The 14,644-nt window shown below is 37.4% G+C and overlaps 1 protein-coding gene across 2 annotated transcripts in view; it reads left to right on the top strand.

The window, feature by feature from the left end:
• The window catches only part of SMAP1 (small ArfGAP 1), a 94,071-nt gene that overhangs the window by 49,821 nt on the left and 29,606 nt on the right, over positions 1-14,644 (top strand). For both annotated transcript variants that reach the window (XM_065056240.1, XM_065056242.1), the window contains one exon: positions 2,089-2,169. In XM_065056240.1, coding sequence (XP_064912312.1) covers positions 2,089-2,169 — 81 coding nt within the window. The remainder of the gene's footprint in view (positions 1-2,088; positions 2,170-14,644) is intronic.

The following is a 14,644-nucleotide window of genomic DNA, read 5'->3' on the forward strand; positions in this document are numbered from 1 at the left end:
TCTTGAAGTCCTGAAGAACAGAAGTTTCTAGATACTTTTTTCCTCTAGAAGTGAGGTTTCTGTAACAACACATTTTAAATAATTGTTGAAGTCAAACTGGAAATGAGGACATCCTGTAAATGATCATATGCAAAAGCTTTAGCTCTCCTTTCACTGAAACATATTCAAGTGAAGTTAAGGTATTGTGTTTAAAAAGTAAGTGTGCTGTTAATGAGACTTCCAGCAACCTTTCCCAGGAGGAAACAAGTCGCAGTGGCCTAAGATGTAGAAAAGCTTCTACAGGAGAAGAGATTAAATAATTTAAATTATTCAGCTTGGGAAAGTTGGAGTGGGAACAAGAAATGAACGACTTTTTATTGCTCTAGCAGAATATTTGTGTGCAGTTGTGGTCACAGGATTTTGGGAATCTTTAGAATATAGGTTGGTAGGAAGATCAGTGACACACACAGTAATGCGATAAGGCCAGGCTTCATTGGAAAGGCATGGCCATGCAGTTGTAATCGTAGTTCAGTAAGTCTGCAAACCTCAGGTGATTACGATGGCCTCAAAATAAAACACCATGATGTCCCAGTCACACAGACCATTTCTTGAACACCTAGCACTGCCACAGGTGTGATATGGTGTTGGCTGGACCTCTGGTTTGGACTACTATACTAATTTTCTTGTTCCAGTGCTCACTAAGATCTAAGTTGGTCTCTCTTTCTTTTCTTCAAAACAGACATTCCAAATTGTCCTTAACTGCAGTTTCATGGCTGTGGTCACTGCTTCCTGTTGCTCAAGTGACAGCCACACTTAAGCAGGTGCTTGGTGTGACAGTCTCACTTTCCAGGGCCCCAGTGTTCAGGTTAACACCCGATGAAAAAATTCACAGGGGTTAGTTGGGACTTGAGTAACCTCAATTGACAAACACCACTCCATCTGATAAATACGGTGAAAGTTTTGAAAATTGACTATTTGAAGTTGTGAAGAATGTGTAACTTGTGTCTCCCCATGCCCAGTCCAGTCCCCGCCCCCCCCAAAAATAAAAAAAACCCCGCACACAAAACCACTTCATCTTAATGTCAGAGCTATTTTAATCAAAGATCGTGTTACACAGATTTTAAAATTATGTATATTGGATGTTAAAAAGGGAAAAAATAAATCCTTATTGGCAGAAACCTGTAGCCTAGTAAGCTGTTTTATTTTTTAATACTGGAGCTGCATGGACAGTTATCTAACTCTCAGTCTAACCTCCCAACCTTCCTCCTAATATTGGGAAACTTGCTAAAAGATAGTGTTGTGTGGAAAAAAGCTGTTTTGAGGCTTTGAACAGAGGGATTCAACTCTAATGACTGAAAGAACATTTAGGAGCTTCTGTCTCATCTCCTTTATTAGCCATGGTAAATGCTTGTTCCGTGCATTTTAATGTTCAAGTACCCTCACTAGTACTATACTGTAGTACTTTTGTAATGACGCTATGATGCATTCAGGTAAAGGGATCTCTTTGTTTTGTCTTTCTGGAACAATTTAATGTCTTATGAATCATCAGGGCTGTCGTATGGTCCAAATCAACTTTCTACATTCAGCAGTGTTTGTTTTTTTTAAGACTACTAGGTTAACTTAAAAATTAGTAACTCTCTGCAGAAAACTGCATGCAAATTACCCTCCTATAGTTATTTGGTCAAAGAGACTGACATCCATCCTAATGACAGAGGTTATCAGATTTAACTGGAGTACTTGGAGATGTTTTCTTCTTTTCAGATCTGCTGAACTTAGAGAGGCAGCGCTTTTTTTTTTTTCCTTCTGCTTATAAGAAATGCAGATGAGCAGGTAATATAGTGAATTTATTGAATTGTCAGAGTTACACTATTTTTAGTGGCACTATATTTGAGAATTTATTGAATTCTCTGAGTTAAAATATTTTTAGTAGTTCTATTTGAGCAAAATGAGTCACTTGTGGAAGCAGAACAGATACAGGCATAAAGTGAATTAAAAGGGAGTAGCTGAAGATCTCTATATTCTACATGACTGTGGACATTCAATATGTTTGCAAACGCTTTGTTATTAAGTACTAGCAAAATGCCCACCTGTTGGATTTTTTTTTTTCAGAAGGAAAAAGAAAAAAAGAAAGAAGAGAAAAAGAAAGAGAGAGAATCAGAAAAACCATCAAAACAATTAGCAGTTGAAAAGGTAGGAATAGTTTATCTTATCTTTTCTGGTTATTTAAAAATTATATGTATTACACATGTACAAGCATTTGGAAAAAATGAAGTTTTTAGTGTGTGTATATATGTAAGTGCATATGTGCGTGTGTATATATTTGTGCATGTATAAATATGTGCGTGTGTGTGTGAATACTAATCAGGATAATCCACATAAATCGTTTACTTGTGCATACAGAGTTTGGTTGACCGTATCATGAGGAATGTGTTTGGGGGAGGAGGTGAGTTAAGATTTAAACTCAAATAATTAAGGTTTTAAAGATGTATTATTGCTATAGTTGCACAGAAAATTTTCCCTTTTATTCAGCGCTGTATGGTCACTTAATACGCTTTTCATAAACGGATCCATTCTAAATGTAAGTGGTTAATTTATAGAACTGAATTAATAACTTCAGTCTAGATAACCTGAAAAGATTCAACTAGATCATGTCACAAAGCATGACAGACAAACCAGTTAAGGTGCTTTACACAGCTATATTTAAGCATAATGAGCAGCCTTAGCAATGTAGGTACGATTAAATCATGTACACTTCCACATAGAGTTAATATTAAACAAAAACTGAATGGGTAATTTAAGTATGAAGTGCAATAATTTCTTCTAAGACAGATGTCCTCTCTCAGATAATGTGAATCCATTAGTGTGTACTGATCTGCAGGGTAGTCCGCAGAATGCGTTGGAGTCTCCATCTGTCAGTTTATTCCCTAATAGTGCTGTGTTACAATGATGAAAAATGTTGTGTATTCATACGTTCTCATTGCAGATGTATTTCTAGTTCATTTTTCAAATAGAAGTATTTTATTTTGCATAATAAAACAAGATACAAAAATATGTGCACACTTGGAGAGGAAAAATGCCCCTCCCCAATACAAATATCTGCCTTTCTGAAATTGGAAAGCAGTTTTGGAAGCCAGTGCAGAAGCAAACTTTGTTATGACAATTTGCATAGCTTCACTGAGCTAGTGGAAAAGGATATCCTTATTCCTATGGTAGGAGGTTAAAGCATATTTATGGATGACAATAAAAATTACTTTTTTTTATTATTGAAGCTTTACAAGGGCATCCAATCATATTAAATGTTTTATTCTGGTCCTTATAACAGTATACTTCAGATATAAAGGCTAAAAACATTGCAGTGGTTTGGAAATCTTAACTTTCTAAAACCCAAAGCTCTAGTTTTTATATTTGTCTGGGGGGTAGGTGGTTTCCCTTTGCCAGGATGCCTGATCCTTGCTACATGGCTGGGAATACTTGCTTGGGTGAGGAAGAAAGATGACAGTGCGAAGTTAGAGCTGAAAGACTATCCTGGGACTTGAAATAAAACTGAATTCACATGCAACTGATTAAATTTACATTTTAAATGTCTTTAGATTACCAGTTAATTATTAAGAAAGTAAGAAGAAGTTATTTTGATTTTAAATGCCTGTACTACAAAATGTGGAATTTGGCAAATATATCTGCATTAGATAATCATGGTGTTGTAACAGCTGTAAAACGTTAGAAATACTGCAGCATATTTTATTTCATTATTAATGTGTCAGCATTGATTGCTCAAATGGAACTCATCTGTGTGTCATCTTTTTAATTTAAGAGCTTCTTTAAGCTTAGACTTTTCAAGGATTATAAGGATCATTCAAAAAAACCTATTTTTAGATACAACCTGTAAGCTTTACATAATTCAAATTGCAGTCACTTTCTAGAATCCAAAGGAAAGAGATCTATATGAAAACCTTGAATTTCCATTGGAAAGTACTGGTGAGGTAGAGGACCAAAAGATTTTATTTTTATATATAGCATAATAAATACATTGCTGCTTTTGTAGTGTGATTCTGCTTCAGAGAGCTGATAAACATTAATATTCTCTTAGTTTGACTAATAGTAATATACTTCACATCCATTAGAGACTGTCTATAAGATTATCTATAGGAGATCAATAGTGGAATGCTAGTATCTTGACCATAGTGTCGTGTTTTCAGCAACCAAGTCAAATGGGAGATGGTTGTATGTCCCAGTTCTCAGCTTCCCGGAGAAGGAAACAGAATGTGAGAATTATTTGGATACCTTGGATGTGAAGTCAGTGGTCGCCTTTGTTGCAGGTGTGGTTTATCTCCAGTCTAGATATTGCAGGCTTGGGAAGTTAATGAATTAAAAACACCTGACCAAGCAATTGATGGTTCTACTACAATTTTGAGACTGATCTTGATTAAGGTAATTCAAGCAGTGTTTTAGCCATCCTGTAGAAGAATCAATAGGGATGGAAACAATTACAGGCTTTAAAGTGTTAAAAAGCTGAAGCTATAGAAAAATTCAGGTCTCTTTACAAGTGTCATGTACTCCTGCAGGTTCCTGGTGTCTCTTTTTTTATATCTTAGCTCTTAAAACAATAATATGCATCCTAAAATATTAAAATGTTGATATTCAATTCTCACGTTCTGATCTTTGCTTCATAGATCTGACTAATCTGCTCCTGCATCTGCATAAGAGCCTTTCTCACCTTTAATGAGCTGAATGTCTAGCATGATTTCTGTTGCATTTTTAAACATTGCTGAAAGCCTGTAGCATGGATTTAGTAAACTGTATAATTCCAGTATTACATTAATGTGTCAGGTAGTTATGGCATATAAGATACTTGGTTGATTAGCATGGTTTGTTAAGTAAAAAGAGCAGAAAATCATCTTTTAACTGGTTTAACAATAGTGGGCTTTCTTATTGAAATAGCTTTTCAGTAAGAATCCTCATGTTCTTAATGTTGGTTTCGTGGGACATGTTTTTTATGAATCTTTGAGTTAGGGACAGTGATTGGGGATGTAGAGCAGAATTTCCTCTAAGATCAGAGAGATCTACTGCAGAACAGTGAATAGCAAGAATACTTTTTTGTCACTTTTTCTGGGCCGTTGTACATTCTGTGGCAAAATTACTGGTGAAGTTGTAATATAACAAGATCTTGTTGTGTCAGCTACAGATTGAGTCTGGTCCAGTGATCTGTGTTTTATTGGAAGCAGCCAACAACATGATGTTCCACATCACATCTGTAGAATTCTAAATAAAATAAGTGACATTTCCAAGCTACTGGAAGATGTGATGTTTCTTCAGTCTAACTGAAGAAAGTTGAGAAACTCATATAACTTACCGAGGGTCCGTTTTCCCTTTCTTCCCCCTCCCCCTGTCCCATTTCCACAATGACAGACCTCAAGTTTCCTTAGTGTTCATGCTTAAAATAACCTTATCCTTACAGTTACTTTGGAGAAAAAAAAAAAAAAATGCAGGAAACTGCTGGAACAATTATTATACAGTTCTTCTTGACATGAAAACTGAGACCAAGTTATATGGAGCTGAGATGTCTCGTCAAAACCCGGCTTGTTTACGAGCAACAGAAATACCAACTTGAGCAATACAAAAATGTGTTGAATTGCAAGAAGAAATAATCAAATGGAGCTAATCACATGCTTCTTAATGCTTCTTATGGGCCAATAGCAAGAACAATAGCACAAGGCAGACTGTCATGCAATGAAAGCAAGTTTTAGATGTTTTGTACACACAATTAAGATTAAGAGATTTTGAATTGGCTATAAAAATAAATCTGATACTTTAAGAGCCCATTTCAGTAGTGGAGAGGGAAGAAAGTTAGTAGTTTGACCACCAGCCTTACGTTAATGGTAACAAATGAAAATATTTAATTTGTAGGTGAGAAAAAACAGGTAGGCTTTTAATAGACATCTTTTTAAAATTCATCATCCTGCCCACCCTTTCATCAGCTGCTGAGGAGCTTTCCTTTCATATAAATTACTCTTTTACACAGCTGAGTTTGGTGGCATTTCCTAAATCAGCCGTAATTTTTTTTTTCCTTCCATTTCTGCCTAAGCTGACTGAATGTGTTCTCCATTCAGGAAGAGAGTGAAACACTGAACTCCATTTTATTTCAGTATGTCTACTGAGTAGGACTTTTCTTCATCCTTGCGTGCTCAGTTTACAGTCATTTGGTGACTTTAAAAAGAATATGTAGCCTACACATGCCTTTGCTCTGGGGGGGAGCTACCAAAGCCTCATAGTTTTCTGAAATAAAATTTAAACTGTGTGGTCATTTTATGTAGAGTTTCTGCTGGTAGCACAGAGGAGCACTCCAGGAGAGCAGGATCCGTGTGCGCCCCATCCACCAGGGACATGTTTCCCACTGCCGGGAAGCACAGGAGGGAAGGAGATGGGGTGCAGTCTGGTCATTCGGGCCGAGGGATCAGGACTAGGAGGGACATGGTCAGGCCATGGCCAGTGTGTGACTGGGGCAGATCATGAATCCCAAGGATAAACCAAAGAATGGACTGCGGAAGTCTGTTTTTGCAAATGTTCAAATCACAGAATGATAGGGATTGGAAGGGACCTCGAAAGATCATCTAGTCCAATCCCCCTGCTGGAGCAGGAACACCTAGATGAGGTTACACAGGAAGGTGTCCAGGTGGGTTTTGAATGTCTCCAGAGAAGGAGACTCCACAAACCCCCTGGGCAGCCTGTGCCAGTGCTCTGTCACCCTCACTGTGAAGAAGTTTCTTGTCATATTTAAGTGGAACCTCTTGTGTTCCAGTTTGTACCCACTGCCCCTTGTCCTGTCATTGGTTGTCACTGAGAAGAGCCTGGCTCCGTCCTCCTGACACTCACCCTTTATATATTTATAAACATTAATGAGGTCACCCCTCAGTCTTCTCCAAGCTAAAGAGACCCAGCTCCCTCAGCCTTTCCTCATAAGGGAGATGCTCCACTCCCTTGATCACCTTCGTTGCCCTACGCTGGACCCTCTCCAGCAGTTCCCTGTCCTTCTGGAACTGAGGGGCCCAGAACTGGACACAATATTCCAGATGTGGTCTCACCAGGGCGGAGTAGAGGGGAAGGAGAACCTCTCTCGATCTACTAACCACCCCCCTTCTAATACACCCCAGGATGCCATTGGCCTTCCTGGCCACAAGGGCACAGTGCTGGCTCATGGTCATCCTGCTGTCCACCAGGACCCCCAAGTCCCGTTCCCATATGCTGCTCTCTAATAGGTTGTTCCCCAACTTATACTGAAATGATCTAAGGGATAATAATTCATTTAGTAAAGGCACTTGCATTGTGCTATTTAGAACAGACAACTTGGATGGAGCTGAATTTGAATTTTCGGAGAAACTAGGACAAGTCTACGTTTTTCTAAAACATACCTTTTGATGTCCATCTGCAGAACTGATTTGGACAAAAAGGTCATAACTTGGTATGATGTCTTGAGGCTTTGGAGTGCTCTCAAAGTAAAGGGTGAGAAAATTGATATGCCTGAATGTTCAGATTTTTTGTAGGGTTCAACTTTTTAGATTGTTTAATTTTTAAATGAAGAAAACCTGATAGGCATCAGTGCTAGCAGTCCAGAATTAAGCCAGAATTGATTTGGAAAGTCGCTCATAGGAAACTTGAAAAGTGTTTCTGATATCCAAAATCAGAAAGTTCAGCTAAGGCCATGGCACTGAATGCTTTGCAAGTGTTTGGGTTCAGCACTGTGTAGCTTTCTGTGGTGTTTAGTTTAGAGTTTCGCATCAGTTGAAGACTTTCATTAAAATCTTGTGATGGTTTCAGTGTGAAATATTGCACATTGAGGGCCCTAGTTACTATGAAACCACATGTAATTTATTGAAAGTAAGCTGTTTTGAGACAAGATTGTGTTGTATTGGGACAGTAAAGTTAAATGGTTAGTATATAAAGAGCAAACTATTTTTTTTCACAAACTATTAGAATATTTGTGCTTTTGCAAACTAATACTGACTTCAGAGTTAGGCTTTTTTTCATTCTTCCGAACATGTCAGGATGATTAATGTTTCTGAGGGATTGCAGCAGTTAAACTTGATTAACTGAAGTACCGTTTGACACTGTGAGTATAGTTTGGTTTATTATATTGCATTTTGAATTTGAAATTGGCCCTTGTTTGTGTATAAAGTTGATTTAAGTGACAGGAATGGGTCAGTTATCATTATCTTTCAGTGGCAGTATATCAAATGCTGTTTTTCTTCCCCAAACTGGGGACTAAGTTGCCAGCTTAAACTCAGCATCAACAGTGAGCTGCTGCCTCTCAGTCAGCTGGTACCCCCAGCACCAGCCCGGCCGCGTTACCGAGGTGCGGGCGTTGGTTTGTTTGCATTTTAAAAATGCTAGAGAACCCCTCAAAGAAAAGTGAGAGCAAATCATATTACCAGCTTTTTTACTTAATGCAGCTTATTGCAGTGGTGTGTGTGTTTATTTTCCCTTGAAAGCTGAAACTCGCGCAAAAACCAACCTCTGTGGGCAAGTGAGACAAGAGAAACTGTTGGTCCTTATTTGTTCTTTGGGGATGTTTTTTACTTAATCAAAGTATTCCAAATTACCATCCTAGTTGTTTTGTATCAGGAGAAATGAGTTGGAGCAAGTAGTGCTCTAGTGTAGCATTCTGAGAATGTGTAGAAGAATGAAAACCTGCAAAATTTTGGTGGAAGGAATATACCTAGCTGTTTACTTTTAAGCTGTAGGAATAAGTTTACTCTACAAATATTGACCTGAATGATAATTTAAGTATAGAACTACATTCTAAATATTCTAAATGTTTTCATTGTTTTGATACCATATTGTTGATATATTTGCTATATCACTTGACTAGCTAATGTGTTTAGAAGTCTAGGGAAACATTATTTGCCCTTCTGAGTTATTTCATTTTTTAATGTATGTTCTTCATATAATTTTTTTTAAATATAAATTTAAATGCTAATATATAAACAATCAAGGATTTATCAGAGGAACAGTAAACAGAAGTAAGTTTTGCCCTCCAGATGAATACATAGTCTTATTTATACTTACACCTTGCTTTAATAAATTCAGACTAAGTAGATATGAGTTAAAGCTCAGGATTTAAGAGTAGGTGCTAAGGCATAGGACAACCTGTTTCCCTGCCTCCTACCACCACAGAGGGTGAAATGTTTGAAAGCTCACTTGTTCTCTTAGTTTGCATTTTAGTCTGCATGGATCTGTCCCAGCCTGGTTTTACATTTCTAATCATACCTCTTCAGTCTTATGGAAGAGAACAGGTTATTTTGGGTTCTTTGGCTGCTTCTTATGCTAATCTGGAGGAAGGCAAATCAAATTAGATTCTCCCTAAAACTGTGTGATTCATTGTCTTTGCAGGTAACAAAGGACTCCTTATGTTTGAGGATTGCTTTGAAAAATGGCCTTATTTAATGAAATTAATCTGTCATGGCTCTTATTACATATTGGGAGTTGTAGACAAAGAAAGTAAGAATTAGATATTGTGGGTAGAATTCACTGAAAGAAAACCCTTTTTTGTCAGGTGGGAAGAAAGGTATTTTTGTCTTTTTACTTTTGGAAAAGGAGTTGACCTACAGGAAGGGTATAATGTTTTTTTTCCTCAGCACAGTGTGTGTTCTCAGTATCAGCTTGATCCTCTCAACTCAGAACAGTATTTTCATGTAATTTTTTTTTTTTTTTAATTCTATAGAAATGGGAAATCTTTATGAGAGCAAGCTTGGGCTTGGGCTGTTTTGGTTAAATTGGCCTCTGTTTAACTTGCCAAACAAAAAGGTATTGTTAAGCGTGCTTAGTTTTAGTAGATCCTCTGCTGTATTTTTGCTCCATGCAGGTTCAAAACCTAAAACTGCATGGGGTTTTCAGTTGATAATACTAATTAACAGATGGCATTTTCAGGTTTTTGCTGCTTGCTTGTGATAAGCTTCACCTTTTTCCTGACGATTTTGAGACAATTAGTGAGGCAACTTCTACATATATTTATGTGTATATTGAACAAAAAAAGTGGGCACATTTAAATAAACATGATCTAAATCAGCCTTATTTACGGATGGATGCTTTCTTTAGACAAAAACATCTATATGACCAAGACTTATTCATTCTGAGACATTTGAAACCACAGGAGCATGCATGATTGGGAGTATAAAATCTCATCTAAAAAGTTTTATAAAAATTATAGTACTAGTTAGGAGATTGTGTACAATCAATCAAGTATGTAAGAACAAAAAGCATGACATTTTTACAGAAGTGGTATTGATTCATGGAACTGAATATAAAGAAGGGTAAGCATTGAATGAGATGACGTTGATAACAGGAAAAAGACATTTAATTTAAATAATGTCACTCAATAATATTATCTTGTTTTGAGTAATAGGCTTCCTTTGTTTTCCTGAAATAATGCAAGTATTAGAGCATGAGCAAAGCAATCAAGTGTCTTTATGTGTGTTCTGTTTGATTTTACTGTGTGTAAGCAGAATGTGCTTGAACTCCTTGGGGGAAAGATCTCTCTCCAGTGTGTGACCATCAAGACAGGGCAGTGCGGTAAAGGGAGACACTGTAAGATGTGCAAATCTTACTTAAGAATAAAGATGGTAACTCTGTTTTCCATTAAAAATAATTTTAGATGCCACTGACAATATTAAAAGCTCCAACACGAGTTTAAAATTGTTTAAATTAAAAAAAAAAAAAAGTTGAGAGGTTTCAACAAATTTCCAAACACTGTCATGCAACTTTCAGTGTCTTTCAGTTTAAATTAAAAGTTGATGTAAGTATTGATTTCATGGCCATTTATTAAAGGAATAAGAGTGATTATTTGGACTGTTGCATTTGTTACATTTTAATAGTTGCTCATGGCATTAGAATAGTTGTACAGAAAACTTTATGGAGCTGGCATTCACCGTGTTATGTCATTATGTCTCCGCAAAATTAATTCAAAGTTATTTGGAAGACAGTACAGTAGCTGTGGTAAAGGCAGGATCTCTTAACACAATTCGATGGAAATGGACAAGTTTCTTGCTCTAGAAGAAGTTGTGACTTGATAAGTATGGTAGAAAATGAAGTCACCAGTTACTTATTTGTTCAAATAACTCGCATCTCTTTAATGCAAAATTGCTTATATATCAATCAACACTTTTAAGCAGTCTGCAATCAACTACTTCCTGTTGAAAAAAGGGTTGCAACTGAATGAGCTTTTCTTTGTTTTACTTGCAATTTTTCTTTTCTAAGACTGGCACTTGCAGCTATAAAAGGGGGGCAGCTCTGAAGTTGGTCACCATACTGGTTGTCAATGTAACTATTGCAAAACAAGCAAACGAACAAACCCCCACACTCAAAACAAACAAACGGTCTCACCTACAGTATGTCTTAGCTTGAGGATATTGTACTTCGTGTCAGAGTAAGTTCCTGCAGGCTTGTCTGCTGGGTGGAGAGTGTATTTTACACTGTGTAGTAACATGGGTAACTTCTGGTCAAGATAACCTACAGATTATTTTGTGTTATATACTTAATCTTCACTTTAAATTGTAAGGAGATATCAGTGTATCCTTTTCCTTTGTTTAAACACAGACATTAGTGGTGTAAAAGAAATTGGTTTGGTCAAATCTCAGCATAAATGCCAAAATGGATGCCTGAACAAGCAAGTCAAAGCCCTTGCAATGTCACTTTGAAGGGTCAGTTGAAAACTTCAGGATCTTTGAAGCTGTGAATCTAAAGTTTCTGCAATCCTTACATTTACTGTTTCTGCTAGACTGGAATGTGGCTAGAATGCTTTTTGATAGTTGTTGTTAAAAGATTGATTATATGGAGGGTGAAGATGAAGAAAATGGACTTCATTAGAGTAAAGGGAAATCCATTTTAGTATTGCTTGTGAAAGGTTAAAATTGATTAGCTTCTACAACAATTGTTTCAAAGTGGTTAACTTTGAGAACAAAACTGAGGAAAAAGCCTGACTGGCAGAAGAAACTAATACAGCTAATGGCTGTAGACATGAACACCTAATGATGCATAAGTATTTATTTAAGCAGTTCTCTCATATTAAGTTCTGCATTTGTTAAACAGAATTATGTACTTGTGTATGAAGATGATAAAGTACTTACCAATTTGTTCCTAACTTCTGTAGCAGCAAAAGAAAGAAACAAGTTGATATAGAAGTAAGAAAAATTAACCTATGCGGTTACTTCAGTCTGATTAGCCATCATTGACAGGACTGAATTTCCATGGAACTAATTGAGAGGCTTTTTAAGAGTGCATCTCTATAGACATAGTATGCTTTGACTTTGTAAGATATTTGTATCGTACTGCTTTCCATAATGATAGAAAAGATGCAAGTACGGAGTATCAGACCAACACGCTAAGAAGCAGAACCCTGTTAGGAAAAGCCCTAATTCAGAAGTGTTTTATATGAAACAACATTCATTATGATGCTGTAAGACTGTGACTAAAACATGAAGACTGCAAGAATCAGAGGAACAACAACATTAGGGAGGAAAACGCGAGGAATGTAATGAGTGAAGACAGAGCACAGTGATCTGCTTTTTTAGGTCCATTGATGGAGAGAGGTGAGGTGGGTCAAGGAAAGAGATTCTCTCCCAGGAGCCCTAGGTGAGTAGGGGTGAGTGCATGCCAGGGTATAGAACTTACTGTGGGATGCAGAGAGAAAAGGGACAGAGCAGAGAATATTTTATGAAGCTTGTTTTGGGATGTTGAGGTGACAGACCAAAAGCAGGGGAATGGAGGGATCAAGGTAGATTGGGGTGGAGGAAAGAGAGAGGAAAGGGCTAAAAAGGAACAGTCATGTATATGCAGGTTGCTGGGCAGTATGTTCATCTGAGCCCAGCACTTGATCACTGCAGGCTGCCCTGTATTCTTACCAAATTATATTTGCAACCCTGTTGTGTGCAAGTGTGTTGTCTTTTCTGTGTCTGTGTGTGAACACTAGCAAACTTCAAGTTGGACTGCCAGACCAGTAGGCTCAGAGGTCAGTGTCAGCCACTAGAGAGACAGAAGCTCTGAGGAACCCGAGTGTCAGCAAATGGAAAGAGCAGCGTCTATTGCAAAGGCAGCATGTCTAAGACCACCAGCCACTGGAGACACCCACATGCTGCTCACACACATGTGCACCAGCCAGCACATTTCGTGCTGGATTAGCCAGTGAGCAGGATACCGGCATCTGGAAAGACCCAAGGTCTGAGTCGATGACTGCCTAAGGGTGTAGGGTCTTGATACTGGATTAGCTTAAGTTTCACGCTAAAAGCATTTTTCAGCAAAAAAGCACTTTTGTTATAGTTAAAGAAAATAATACAAACCATACCTTCACAAACAGGGGTGGCAAACAGTGTTTGTATTGGATTTTTTTTTCATTTTGAGCTCAGTCAGTTGCCGTGTCTGCAACAGCTCCTTCTTGTCTGGAGATGTATGAAGAGGGAATTAGAAATACATAGCCCTTACTTCTGATTGGGTACACTGATGTTATATTATGTATAACTTGAAAGGTTTTTAGAAGGAAAGTTGTAAAAGAAAACAGTTTAATGACGAACTGGAACTTACAATGCTGCATTACTGTAATCTTGCTCAGGCTAATGAGCTCAATAGAAATGGAACAGAAATATGTAAGCTGAGTTCATATAACCATAATATGTAGTTCTAAAACTTGAAGATGTATTTAAAATAGCTTATAAAAATACAAGCCATGTTTATTGCATTTCACAGCTTGCAAACTGAAGTACATTAAAACACTCTGTCCGTAACACGATTTATAGATGTTGTAATGGGACACTGGATCAGCTACAGCTTTGAGATGGATCTGCCTAGATATTCTACTTCCTAATGTTTTCTTCTAAAAGATTTTAAAAATGGATTTTCTTGGATTAAAACCAGAATGCTTGGGATTTATCTACGTCAAGTTCCGTGACAAGATAATACCAAATAGGAAAAGGGTTGATAAACAGCTTTTCCCTTTGCGCCCTTGTAAACAGGTCCTTTCTTCTGGGCTCAAACATAGTCATTTCAGAGATGTAGAGCTGCAGCAGACTCCGCTCAAATTCTTACCCCAGAATCCCTAGAAAACTTTGAGACCTCTGCACGCAGCCTGTGCCTGTTCTTCTCTGCAGTCTCACCATCCCTGGCTCGGTTTCAGGTTCCTACTCCTTGTTGTGATTGTTACTTGGCAATCATCTGGCAGTCTTTTGGCTCTTTTCTTCAACTGCTCAACCTAGGAGAAAGAGCTTGCCCTCTTTATTTTAGACCTTCTTCTGAACTTGACAGCTTAAAGAACATAATATATTTCAATATTAATGCATGCGATCAGTATTTCAAATATGATTATTATATAGATTTAATACATGAATATAAGACAATTTAAAGGGGAAAACGTAATCTTTGCTATTTTGCCATAGTCTCAGCAGTAAGTATAAAAAGGACAAAGTCATTTTAGGAAATCATGCCTCTGCAGTTGCATACCTTGTTTTGAGCAAGGTGAAAGGGCCTCTGAGAATGTCTGATTCATATACTAGAAAGGAGCTAACCTGATTTAGTGAAGTATGAGACATGAAAGGTTTTAAGCCGCCTTAGAATACATTGACTAAAGCAAATGAGACCTGAGCTAACACTTTAAATTCAGTTAAAATAACATTATAGTACTGGCTGC

Source organism: Columba livia, chromosome 3 (assembly GCF_036013475.1).
Source record: "Columba livia isolate bColLiv1 breed racing homer chromosome 3, bColLiv1.pat.W.v2, whole genome shotgun sequence".
NCBI lineage: Eukaryota > Metazoa > Chordata > Aves > Columbiformes > Columbidae > Columba > Columba livia.